This window comes from Hordeum vulgare, chromosome 2H (genome assembly GCF_904849725.1).
Source record: "Hordeum vulgare subsp. vulgare chromosome 2H, MorexV3_pseudomolecules_assembly, whole genome shotgun sequence".
Lineage (NCBI taxonomy): Eukaryota > Viridiplantae > Streptophyta > Magnoliopsida > Poales > Poaceae > Hordeum > Hordeum vulgare.
In genome coordinates this window covers 615,426,362-615,439,869 of record NC_058519.1, presented here as the reverse complement: position 1 = coordinate 615,439,869, position 13,508 = coordinate 615,426,362, and the positions used below count along the sequence as shown (strand labels likewise).

General features: G+C 43.3%; 1 protein-coding gene across 1 annotated transcript; it reads right to left on the bottom strand.

Moving 5' to 3' along the window:
* Positions 1–2,282: 2,282 nt before the first annotated feature.
* LOC123428770 (sulfite reductase [ferredoxin], chloroplastic-like) lies at positions 2,283–6,311 on the bottom strand. The gene is made up of 6 exons (XM_045112921.1): positions 6,226–6,311; positions 5,401–5,485; positions 4,311–5,162; positions 3,084–3,866; positions 2,707–3,003; positions 2,283–2,378 (listed from the first exon to the last, which is right to left on the bottom strand). Exons 1-6 carry the CDS (start codon positions 6,309–6,311, stop codon positions 2,283–2,285), a joined length of 2,199 nt encoding a protein of 732 aa, XP_044968856.1.
* Between the last annotated feature and the right edge of the window lie 7,197 nt (positions 6,312–13,508).

Below are 13,508 nucleotides of genomic sequence, written 5' to 3'. Positions count from 1 at the left end.
CCCACACGACTTTGTCCATGATTTTTTCAAAAAGCCATTATATATTGAAGCATACAAAGACATTGCGTATCATGTCCCTTGTCCTGAATTCTGGCATGACACCCACACCCAGGATATTGAGCCCCCGATGTTCAAACAAAAACCAGGCAAGAAACAGACAGCTAGGAGGAAGGGCCAATTTGAGGTGCGTGCACCAAAGGACACTAGCAGGATGGGAACAATTACATGTAGAAATTATGGTCAACAAGGCCATAGATATACCAACTGTGGGACACCTCTGAAACCAAGTCTTGAGATGAGAAAGAACTTACACCAGGAGAGTTCAGAGTGTATATTCTATGTATGACTAGTAAAATGCCCGTGCGTTGCTACGGGTTATTATGCGTATAAATGAATCAAATCAGTGATTGAGGTCATCTTCAATGTCGAAACTCATTTTTCACTCATGCGTTTGTGTGCGTTCATAGATCAAAGGGCGCCCAACGGGCTTCCCAAAATTCAACCGTCTAGATAGGCCACGTTTCCACAAATCAACCATATATGAGGAAGAGAAAAATGCGTTTGTCTTGACTATCCGCCATGTTAACTCTGGCACATGGTCTCCACACAAAAATCCTACCCCATAATGCACCCTTTCCTTTTTTTCTGCAGGACCCTTCCCTTCCCACCATAGCGAAACATTCGCGATAGAGCCCGTGCTCCTGTAGGACCATCCCCTTTCCATCATAGCAAGACATTTCTCGCTGGAGGCAACATCGTATACAAAGTGGTATGTTAATATGTAGATCATTAAAATATCAAGAACAAATTCACTTTGTTTGTTTGGGAGGTATAGAAAACAATATAGAAGGAACAACGATTCCACTCTTTTTGTTTGACCTTTACATGTATGATGTGTTAACCAACACATTTATTATTCTTTCAAAATGTGAATGCCCATGCAATACCACAACCCTCTAGCTTTCTTTGACATTGTGTATATAAACATAAGGCACACCAAATTTCATGCTTATTTAAAAGATAGTCATTACCACTATTTTTGTGCCAAAAGTATTAGTATCATATTTTCTGAAGGAGCCCTACTCTAGCTAGAGAATAAGAGGATTGGGTTTTGGCAGGATGCAAGGTGCCAACTCATTAAGCACGAGAGTTGTAAGATAAATCCACTTCACTTGAAGTATATTTTGACAAAAATAATACTCTCTCCGTCCCAAAATCCTTGTCACCCGCCCAGTTCATTGGCAATTTTTCAGAAAAAAACATCACAATTTGAAAAGTTTGTCAAACACACCCCTCGGCCCCATTTCTTTGTGCTCGTGCGTTGCCACGGAACAACAAAATTAATGTTTCTATCATTGTTGTTGGTTGTCAAATCCGATCCAATCTACCAGTTTGTCTTGACGCTACACTTAACACCTTATCTTTTGTTGTCGTTGGTCAATGAGAGGGTCAAGAATCATCCTTTCATCGTCCTAGCTGAATGCTTGTGCGCTGTCACGGGATCAAAAAATATTTTAATTCATAAATCTATTGAACTTGTACAAACATTGTTTCAGTCATACAACGACAAGTATCCATTTCATTCCTGCCTGCTTCTTTCATAATTGCATCAAATATATCCTTATCTAATACTCCCATATGACAAGGAATGAAAAACAAATAGAATGGCATCAAACATGAGGAATACGGATATGCTTTACAGCCCCTAACAGGCCAACAATAAGCTGGAAACGAACAAATTAATAATAATATAAAACTTATATTCCAGGATATCTAGATAATAATTCATCTTGTATTGAAATACGAAAATACAAAAATAGAATTCCGAATCTGTCATGCGCTGCATACAAGGAAGGAAAAATCTTGTATTGAAATAAATTTATATTATAATATTTCATATTTATGGACACGTCAAGACAAGGTTTTTAGCTATTGCTGTACTTCCAGCTACATATATATTTTCTTCTAAACTATAATACATACACAGGAGCGTGCACAAACAAATCTCCTGATGCAAAATAAAAACTGAGTAATATGCCCAAAATACACGGCAGTGTCAAATTATACAAGTACAATAATAATTTTGAGGATAGACAGACTAAGACAGACCAAGAAACTGCATAGAAACAACATTAGAATGAATGGTGCTGTGTACATAGCAGGGAAGAGACAACATTTGGGGGCTTCTGACTAAATGTCTCCCTTATTCTCTCGGAAGGTCCAAACAATTCCTTCCTAAATGACTAAACTGCAATAGTATTCGATGGAAGAACATAATTCGCTCACCATTGTGTTTGTGAAGCTCCCAAAAGATTCGCCTTCCTGGTCCCAAGACGACCATTATCAATGTGCACTCCATAGAATAATTTACCATCACCCTGCAACAAAAAATAAAGATAAAAATAATTGAAAAGCCAAATTTCAAGAAATAACCAATTGATATATAAAAATGTTGTGAACGAACAAACATGCAAGAGATATGCCAGGATTTATCAAACGCTCTTATGCAGACTACATCAAGAGAATAAATAAATGCGCAAGCCAAGTCAAAATTGGAAACACCGAGGAAGTAAACTAAATTAAAAATGACGAACAACAGAAATTTTGTATGAAAATATTAGCAACCTTCCCTAAACACAGTAAGTAATTTCTTCCAAATTTTTTTTGCCACATCTTGACCAAGATAATTATGATGGAGAAATATACCTGCTCTTGCCACCCAAGGTAGTTGTTGAACTGCCATTCTGGCAATGGATGGAAATCTTCAAATTTCTTTCCATAATATTTTTCAGCTTCAGCCCAGAACTTGTCAGTTCCCGAGCTGTCAAGCAGATACTTCAGTCTGCTATACCTGCAGTTATCTCTTCTTCCATTTTCCCTCTGTGTAACAACTATTGCCTTTGTAGCATATAATATATCCTCCTTAGGAACATAACCAAGTGGATCAGCCAGCCGAGGGAATGTGGTTTCTATTCTGTGTGTCCTTCCCATGCCACCTCCAACCTGAAAAAATTAGATAAATAAAAAAGGTAAGCATTGCTAAATGCAGTACAAGATGGAGCAGAATTTTCTTTGGCACTTACATAGAGGTTAAAGCCAACAGGCTCCCCTGCACTATCGGAAACTACAACAACACCGATGTCATTCGTCAGAATATCAACAGAGTTATAACCAGCAACTGTGACCGCAATCTTGAACTTCCTGGGCAGATACTGGGTCCCGTAGATTGGCTCAGGAGAATCAGGGAAGTTTGTTCCATGTGAGTTGTCATTTCGCGCTTTGGTGACCTCAGGAGGTTCTTCCGCTGACATTATCTTCTCTTCATCCACCCACAGGTCATAATAAGCCCCTGACTGTGGCGCGAGAAGTGCTGCAATATTCTCTGCTGTTTCTTGAGCAAAAATAATATCTTTTATCACATATGGTGCGGTAGGTGCAAGCACATTCCTATTGAGATCTCCACAAGCACCTAAGGTTGATCCCATATTCTTTATCACAGTGCTGATGACATGCTTCAAGTTCTTCTTAAGAATGCCGTGCAGCTGAAATGTTTGCCTGGTTGTCAGACGGAGCGTTCCAATCCCAAACTCATCAGACAGTGTATCCATAGCCAAGTAAAGCTGGTTTAGAACTTTTCCGGAAGGATTCTTTATCCAGAGAATAAACGAGTAATTCTTCCGGCCACTGACTTCTCGGTCGCTCTGCTGATAGCTTCCATGGAACTTAATCAGCTCGACAACAGTTTCGTTGACGTTGGGAGCCTCTGAGACCAACTCCTCATTCAAAGGGTAGCGAATAAAATTGCTCTTCTCCTTGATTATCTTGACCTTGCTTCGCTTAACTTGCGATGCATCCTTCTTCAGGGGCTGCAAGAACGGCAAAAGGTTTCAGAATTCAGAGTATCGGATAGCAGCAGTCGTGCATCATTGCATAGTGTTTTTTCCTATTGAACGACCATCGGTATAATAATACTCTAAAACCGACTTTCCAATAAACATTTCAGGGGTAAGCAACTAAGTAAGATAATTTTGATTGTGTACTACTGTATTTAAAATGGATTCAGTTCCTAGCAGTGACAGAGGCAGTCAGTGAGTGTTGGCCTGGGCGATGGGGATTTCAAAATCAACGATGGACTTATCTGGTTTCACACGAGTGGTACAACCCAGAATGCTGCCATAACCTACCCAAAATTCGTCATGGTACTGCTGGGCATTGCCATGGAGATGCTCCCGACAGCCGTCGCCAAGTCCTCCTCCGCCAACGCCGCGACCACGGAGATGCTCGAGCTATCCCGGGACTTCTCCGACTACTCCAGCTTCAACTCCGACATCTCCAGGGAGCTCGAGTGACTGGTCGCCGCGGCCGCCACGCCCGGATCCGATGCGCCGGACCTCACCGCCGTGGATCTGAACAATCTCGGGTCCATGATCTGTTGGCAAACGCGGCGCTGCTCGAGCGCGTGGAGCCGTTCGTGCTGGAGTGCATGCAGGCGTTAGGGCCGACGCGCGGCGCGCGGCGACGGACAGGATAAGGCTGCTGGCCAAGCACCGCTCGGACATCCGCTGGGTGACGGCGCGATCTGCGGGTGCCTCCGCTCCATGTGACGCAGTCCCCGTCATCTCCATGAGCCGGTGGCTCCCGAACTCCTCCGCGCGCTGCTCCTCGTCCGCCGGCACCACCAGCCACTCCTGGCTCGCCGCCGCCGCGGCCTTCCGCCGCGACACCGACGGCGACGGCGCGATCTGCGGGTGCCTCTGCTCCATATGACGCAATCCAGTCGGTGCTCCGGCCGTTGGTGAGTCACCTAGACCTCCTCGGCCGCCGCTGCCCTCGCCCTTCTCATCCAACCCCGGGGCACGCACGCACGCGCCACGCAGTCCTGGAGCGGCCTCCGCGGGCTCGGCGAGGCGGGGGCGCGAGGGGGCCGGCCGAAGGAGGCTGCGGCGGCCATTTGGGAGCCGGGGGAGAGCAGAGCAGCGACAACCGCGGGATGAGACGTGGGGAGGTAGGTCGTAGAGGGGTGGAGCCGGGGGTTCGCACGAGTACGAGGAGGGTGGGGGAGGAGCGAACGAGGGGTCGATTGTTTCTTTACGTGGGAGGTGGGATCGCTTGCCGATTTTTTTACGTGGGAGGTGGGATCGCTGGGAGGTCGAACCATCCAGCTGGTTGAACCATCACGACGTTTGATCCTGCTTTAATAGTAGAGATTTTTTTTGGTGTGGTCAAATTAATAATTGTTCTAATTTGTACATGCAGGAGAATAGATAAATTTTCACGGGTTCCTCAAGTGCTACACATCCACCCCCACAATAACCACATCAACACCAGATTTCAAGTAACCCGGCCTCATATGATCAACCACTTCCTCCTAAATCAAAGAGGATCAGAAAACAGTAGTACCAGTGAAGTCTTCTCCAGCACCCCAAGAGGTTCAACATGAACAGTTTCAAGAGGACCATCAACAAGTGGTTCAGCACCAATACCCCTAAGAGGATCAACATCAACAAGAGCTCCAAATGCAGTAAGGGGATTCAATGCACCTAGAATGTCCACTGGAGCAGCTGAGATATTAACACGTAAGAGAAAGAGGAAACCTACTAACAAGTGGGAGGCCTATTTCATTGCAATTGGAAATCACTGAAACTGTTGAATGTTGAATTTGTGCTGCTAAATTTGTGCTACACTGAATTTGTGCTACTGAATTTATGTTACAAAAATTGTGCTACTGAACTTGAGTTTTAAATTTGTGCTAGTGAATGTTGAACTTGAATGTCTAAATTTGGTTTGTGCTACTTGAATGTCTGAAATGTTCCCATGAATCAATAGTTCCAGTCAAACACCTTTGTATCACACAAATTTGACTATTAAATAGACCCCAACTAGTAACATAACATAGTAGTTCTTAACATAAAAGTAATTACATCATAGATAGTAACATAGCATATTAGATCTTATCATAAAATTTGTTACATCATAGATTCAGGTTCTGAAACCACTTAACACATTCCCAAAATATACACCTAACATCGAGGACATTCCAAGGCCAGCTATATATATAGGCCTAATAATTACTTAACTAACACAGCAAGCACTTCACTCATCCATGATTGACTTGATCCTCTCCATTTTATCTTTGATGCCATGCCCAACCTTGAGGAGATCAACAATCATATACTCCAACTTCTTATTCTCGTGCTTAAGTAGCTCCCTCCCCCCTCCACTTACTTCATGGCCTTCCTCATGTTTTGATTGATAACTTCCTGGCTTTGAAGAATGCACCTTTGCTCCTTGGCAAGCTTCAACTTCTCCATGTGTATCTCAATCTTTTCCTGATCCAAGTTCTTTCTTCTTTTCATTTAAATCATTGATTGTCTGACTGGTAGTGTCCATGTCACGAGATATCTTGCCATCTTGATAGTCAAATAGGTTGGATACATCATTCACCAATTGGCTCTAGCTGTGTGCGAGGAAGTCAATTTTCTTCTTTAGCTTGTCAACCTCTTTCTCATGAGCTTGTTTGTCCTTCACCCTACCAAAGTTTTGCTCATGGTACATGTCCCAAATCCTTGCTAGGCACCTTTGTAGGATCTGTGGCCAACGGACATCCACCCACTCCACCACCCCACAGTTCACACCTTCATCCTACAGAAGTAATTTTATAAAGTGAGCACAAATGAGACCATTTCCACATTACAAAGCACCTTACTTACTTAATTCTGTTAAATTAATTTAACAATATTTAATTCATGTAAATGAATTCAGCTTACTGGATTCAATGCAGCAGAGATAAATCTAGTTAACAGTTAACTCAATTGAGTAAACTGAATTTAGGTGTACACATTGCACAACTGAGAACACATTCACATTACAATATTTGTTCTACCAGCAAAACATGTAAGAGTTGAATATTAAATACCTGAGCAGAACAACCGGGGAATCACCTCCGAGTCAAAGTACATTCGAAATCTACCATCTTCTTGGGCCTTTGATGATGCATCAAGTACTTTGGTTCACATTAAGTGACAGAACCAAATAAAGATGGGTCCATCACACTGTCGGGGGTTTTCTGCAAACATTTTAACCAAAAGAAACTTGGAATCAAACATTTAATCCAAAAGAAACTTGAAATCTCGAATTTGGATGACCTAACCCTAACCCTAACTCTGTTCCACCATGCTGTACTTACAAAGAAATGTTGATCCATGGAAACCATGCAGATGTCCTCGTCCGATCTCTCCTCGTCATTCCACGAAGGCATCCTCATGTTCTACCGGCAACAATGCCGGCGGCGGCGACGACAATATGGTCATAACAAGAGGGAGAGGGAGAGGATGAGTGAGCGAGGAGGGAGAGAGTGAGTGAGCTCAGAGTGGGCCACGACCTATTTTACCATCGACAACCGCGTCCCGACCGCAAATGCATCGTTAACGACCGTTAACACGCGGATATGAACGGTTGGCCACGGTCGCACCTGATTTGCGGGCACAACCAGTCAGAAGCATGCTTAGAGTCGGCGAAGCGGGCGGTTATCTGACATGGTAGTTTTTTGCCACAAATTAGGGAAAAAGTGGTAGTTTTTGGCACAAATTTGTAAAGTGGTATTGTTTGGGCATGTTTCCGCAAAATGTCATAGTTTTTGGTTAAATACCCACACCGGACTGCATGTCCTCCATTTCTCAATGCTCTCGCATGTCTACATCCTCGCCACGCAAGGAGCTCCACCGCCATCTCCATGGTTGAGCTTGATCATTTCTCGTTTTGAAAGTATAGCCCTCTGCGTCGGTGGTGTCGCCACCCTGCCTAACCCCGACACTGAGATCGTCGTGCCGAATGCATGTTCCCGGTTCCCCTATCCCATTTTCCCTCACTATTATCTATTCACGTTATGTACTCCCTCTATTTTCTAAAAAGATGGGTTAGATAATCCCCTTCACCTTTTCCGTGAAAAATAGTGCAGAATCAAAATGCGTTGTTCTGTGCTTAAAATATCCCTTCGGAAGAGCTCAATCACATGTGGAAGAGGGAGGTTGCATGCCATGGGTTCTACTCCCTGTGTACTTAAATAATTGTAGTTGGGGAAATCTAGACTAGTTCTTCCCAACTAGTTCTCCCCAACTAAAATTATTTAGGTACAAAGGGAGTAGCATGCACCTATTTGCATGCTTGGCCACAACATTAATGCAGGCCATGCATGCATCCGTGTGCATCGTCAGTTATGGAAACTAGGAGTCCCACATTGTCACGATTTAGGCAAGTTTAGTTTTGACATGTGGTTGATTAGGGGAAAATGAGGGATGTTTCGACTACTTCTTTCGCTCCTTGTCCCCATGACAAAAAAATCACATCCTTCTTTCGAATTCGGAGGGTGTACTATATATGCATTCATCATTAGTTATGTATATATATATATATATTCATTATTAGTTCATTCACTTACTATTATACCTTCAAGGGGTGTGTATGTGTGTGTATGTGCGTGTGTGTGTGCGAGATAGAGATAGAGAGAGAGAGAGGGAGCACTTGTGTGGATATTGATCTCTCTAGTCTCCACCCTCTCATCATTGTTCTTCTTCTCAATTTATCTACATCACAACATCCAATGATAGGTCCGGATATCATGTTTCATACAATGCACAATTGATACGTCTTTAACGTATCTATTATTTATGATTATTCCATGTTATAATATTATCATTCTATGATACTTTTTGGACATTTATTTGATGATTCATATTATTTTTGAGCACTAACCTATTAACCCAGTGCCAAGTGCCACTTGTTGTTTTCTTATGTTTTTGGCTTTTCAGGTTTACAGTATCAAAGGGAGTCCAAGTACCACGAAACTTTTTGATGATTTTTTGGACCAAAATAAGACCTAGAAACTTCAGAAGAAGGTTGGGGCCACATGAGGGACTGATACGTCCATTTTGCATCATGCTTTCATGTTGATATTTATCACTTTTTGGGCTGTTATTACACTTCACGGTACAATACTTATGCCTTTTCTCTCTTATTTTGCAAGGTTTACATGAAGAGGGAGAATGTCGGCAGCTGGAATTCTGGCCTGAAAAAGGAGCAAGTTTGAGATACCTATTCTGCGCAACTCCAAAAGCCGTGAAAATCAACGTGGATTTATTTTGGAATTTATAAAAAATACTCGACCGAAGAAGTACCAGAGGGGCGCCAACAGGAAGCCACAAGCCTGCTAGGCGTGGCCTCCCCGTGGTCGCGCCTAGGGGGCTTGTGGGTTCCCACTTGGCCCTCTGCCCCCCTCTTTTGCTACAAGAAGGGTTTCGTTCCATAAAAAAATCAAGAGGAGGCTTTTCGGAGGATTCGCCGCCGCCACGAGGCGGAACTTGAGCAGAACCAATCTAGAGCTCCGGCAGGACGATCCTCTCGGGGAAACTTCCCTCCCGGAGGGGGAAGTCGTCGCGATCGTCATCACCAACACTCCTCTCATCGGAGGGGACTCATCACCATCAACATCTTCATCGGCACCATCTCATCTCCAAACCCTAGTTCATCTCTTGTAACCAATCTCCGTCTCGCGACTCCGATTGGTACTTGTAAGGTTGCTAGTAGTGTTAATTACTCTTTGTAGTTGATGCTAGTTGGATTACTTGGTGGAAGATTATATGTTCAGATCTTTGATGCTACTCATTACCTCTCTGGTCATGAATATGATTATGCTTTGTGAGTAGTCACTTTTGTTCCTGAGGACATGGGATAAGTCATGCTATAAGTAGACATGTGAATTTGGTATTCGTTCGATATTTTGATGTGTTGTATTTTGTTTTTCCTCTAGTGGTGTTATGTGAACGTCGACTACATAACACTTCACCATTATTTGGGCCTAGAGGAAGGCATTGGGAAGTAGTAAGTAGATGATGGGTTGCTAGAGTGACAGAAGCTTAAACCCTAGTTTATGCATTGCTTCGTAAGGGGCTGATTTGGTTCCACTAGTTTAATGTTATGGTTAGATTTTGTCTTAATTCTTCTTTCATAGTTGCGGATGCTTGCGAGAGGGGTTAATCATAAGTGGGATGCTTGTCCAAGTAAGGGCAGTACCCAAGCATCGGTCCACCCACATATCAAACTATCAAAGTAACGAACACGAATCATATGAACATGATGAAAACTAGCTTGACAGAATTTCCCATGTGTCCTCGAGAGCGCTTTACCTCCTATAAGAGTTTGTCCAGGCTTGTCCCTTGCTACATAAGGGATTGAGCCACTTTGCTGCACCATTGTTACTATTGTTACTTGCTACTTTCTACAAATCATCTTATCACACAACCACTTGTTACCGATAATTTCAGTGCTTGCAGAGATTACCTTGCTGAAAACCACTTGTCAGATCCTTCTGCTCCTCGTTGGGTTCGACACTCTTACTTATCGAAAGGACTACGATAGATCCCCTATACTTGTGGGTCATCAAGACTCTTTTTTTGCGCCGTTGCCGGGGAGTGAAGAGCCTTTGGTAAGTGGAATTTGGTAAGGAAACATTTATATTGTGTGCTGAAATTTATTGTCACTTGTTGCTATGGAAACTAATCCTTTGAGGGGCTTGTTCGGGGTATATTCACCTCGAACAGAAGCACAAAGAGTTGCTCCTCAACCTGCTGCACCTACTGAAAATATTTGCTATGAATTCCCTTCAGGTATGCTTGAGAAACTGCTGGCTAATCCTTTTACAGGAGATGGAACATCACATCCCGACTTGCATCTAATCTATTTAGATGAAGTTTGTGGTTTATTTAAGCTTGCAGGTTTGCCTGAGGATGAGGTCAAGAAGAAGGTCTTTCCCTTATCTTTGAGGGATAAGGCGTGGACATGGTATAGGCTATGTGATGATACTGGATCATGGAACTACAACCGGTTGAAATTGGAATTTCATCAAAAGTTTTATCCTATGCATCTAGTATATCGTGATCGGAATTATATTTATAATTTTTGGCCTCGTGACAGAGAAAGCATCGCTCAAGCTTGGGGGAGGCTTAAATCAATGTTATATTCATGCCCCAACCATGAGCTTGATACGTCTCCATCGTATCTACTTTTCCAAACTCTTTTGCCCTTGTTTTGGACTCTAATTTGCATGATTTGAATGGAACTAACCTCGACTGACACTATTTTCAACAGAATTGCCTTGGTGTTGTTTTTGTGCAGAAATCAAAGTTCTCCAAATGTCCTGAAAATTTACGGAGATTATTTTTGGAAAATATGAAAAATACCTGCGCAAAGATCCACCTGAGGGGGTGGGCCAATGGGCCACAAGCCCTCTAGCCGTCACCCCCTGGTGGCGGTGGGCAAGCTTGTGGGGCCCACGTGGCTTTGCCGCCCCCAATCTCAGCTCTATAAGTTCACTTTTGTCCCAGAAAAAATATAAAGAGAAGATTTCGTCGCGTTTGCGATACGGAGGCGCCGCCACAACCTGTTCTTCATCTGGAGGGTAGATCTGGAGTCCGTTTTGGGCTCCGGAGAGGGGAAATCGTCGCCATCGTCGTCATCAACGTTCTTCCCTCTCCAATTCCATGAAGCTCTTCATCGTTCGTGAGTAATCTATTCGTAGGCTCGCTGGGCGGTGATGAGTAGGATGAGATCTATCATGTAATCGAGTTAGTTTTGACGGGGATTGATCCCTAGTATCCACTATGTTCTGAGATTGATGTTGCTACTACTTTGCCATGCTTAATGCTTGTCACTAGGGCCCGAGTGCCATGATTTCAGATCTGAAATTATTATGTTGTCACCAATATATGTGTGTTTTAGATCTGATCTTGCAAATTGTAGTTACCTACTATGTGTTATGATCCGGCAACCCCGGAGTGACAATAACCGGAACCACTCCCGGTGATGACCATAGTTTGAGGAGTTCATGTGTTCACCAAGTGCTAATGCGTTGGTCCGGTTCTTTATTAAAAAGAGAACCTTAATATCCCGCAGTTTCCTTTTGGAACCCGCTGCCACGGGAGGGATGGACAATAGATGTCATGCAAGTTATTTTCCCTAAGCACGTATGACGACACACGGAATGCATGCCTACATCACATTGATGAACGAGAGCTAGCCACATATCTCTCCGTGTTATAACTGTTGCATGATGAATATCATCCAAACAAATCACCGACCCATTGCCTACGAGTTTGTCCTACTGCTGCTGTTACTTGTCTTGCTCTGCTGCTGTTACTACTGTTGCTGCTGCTGTTACTTGTCTTGCTCTGATGCTACTGTCGCTTGCTGCTGTTGCTACTTGCTACTGCTGTCACTACTGCTGTTCCTTGCCACTGCTATTACTCGTTACACTGCTGCTACCTGCTACAATACTGATTCGATGGTCGTTGACGGGAACTGACAATTTCCGTCAACGAGGCAACTTGGCGCCATTGATACAATCGTTAGGAATAGTCTGCCGTCAACAGATCGTTTCTGACACTGTTGTTATCATACTACTTTGCTGTTGATACTTTGTTTGCAGATACTAATCTTTCAGGTGTGGTTGAATCCGGCACATCCAGCTGCTAATACTCGAGAGTATTCTCTCACCTCCTGTTTGGCGATCAACAAATTTCCACTTACAAAAGGCGCTTCACTCCCCGGCAACGGCGCCAAAAAAGAGTCTTGATGACCCACAAGTATAGGGGATCAATCGTAGTCCTTTCGATAAGTAAGAGTGTCGAACCCAACGAGGAGCAGAAGGCTCTGATAGATGGATTTCAGCAAGGTAATAACTGCAAGCACTGAAAGTAGCGGTAACAAGTGATTGTGTAGCGAGGTGAAACGTAGCAAGCAAAGAGCAACAAGTAACAAGTAGTAGCAACGGTGCAGGAAGTGGCGAAATCCCTTTTGTAGCAAGGGACATGCCAGAACAAAGTCTTATAGGAGGAAAAACGCTCCCGAGGACACATGGGAATTTCTGTCATGCTAGTTTCATCTTGTTCATATGATTCGCGTTCGTTACTTTGATAGTTTGATATATGGGTGGACCGGCGCTTGGGTACTGCCCTTACTTGGAAAAGCATCCCACTTATGATTAACCTCTCTCGCAAGCATCCGCAACTACAAAAGAAGAATTAAGACAAAGTCTAACCATAGCATTGAACTAGTGGATGCAAATCAGCCCCTCACGAAGCAGCGCAAAAACTGGGGTTTAAGCTTCTGTCACTCCAGCAACCCATCATCTACTTACTACTTCCCAATGCCTTCCTCTAGGCCCAAATATGGCGAAGTGTTATGTAGTCGACGTTCACATAACACCACTAGAGGAAAAACAACACACATCATATCAAAATACCGAACGAATATCAAATTCACATGACTATTATCAGCATGACTTATCCCATGTCCTCAGGAACAAAAGTAACTACTCACAAGACATAATCATAATCATAACCAGAGGTGTAATGAATAGCATCAAGGATCTGAACATAAAATCTTCCACCAAGTAATCCAACAAGCATCAACTACAAAGAGTAATCAACACTACTAGCAACCTTACAAGTACCAAT

What these genes read in the sequence shown, in the direction of transcription:
- LOC123428770 (XM_045112921.1), bottom strand. Translation starts at nt 6,311, where the DNA reads ATGGAGAAGTTGAAGCTTGCCAAGGAGCAAAGGTGCATTCTTCAAAGC. An exon ending in AACATGAGGAAGGCCATGAA is followed by an intron (nt 5,486 to 6,225) that starts GTAAGTGGAGGG and finishes TGATCCTCTTAG; the next exon opens with GGGTATTGGTGCTGAACCAC. An exon ending in ACCTTGGGTGGCAAGAGCAG is followed by an intron (nt 2,379 to 2,706) that starts GTATATTTCTCC and finishes TTTTTGTTGCAG; the next exon opens with GGTGATGGTAAATTATTCTA.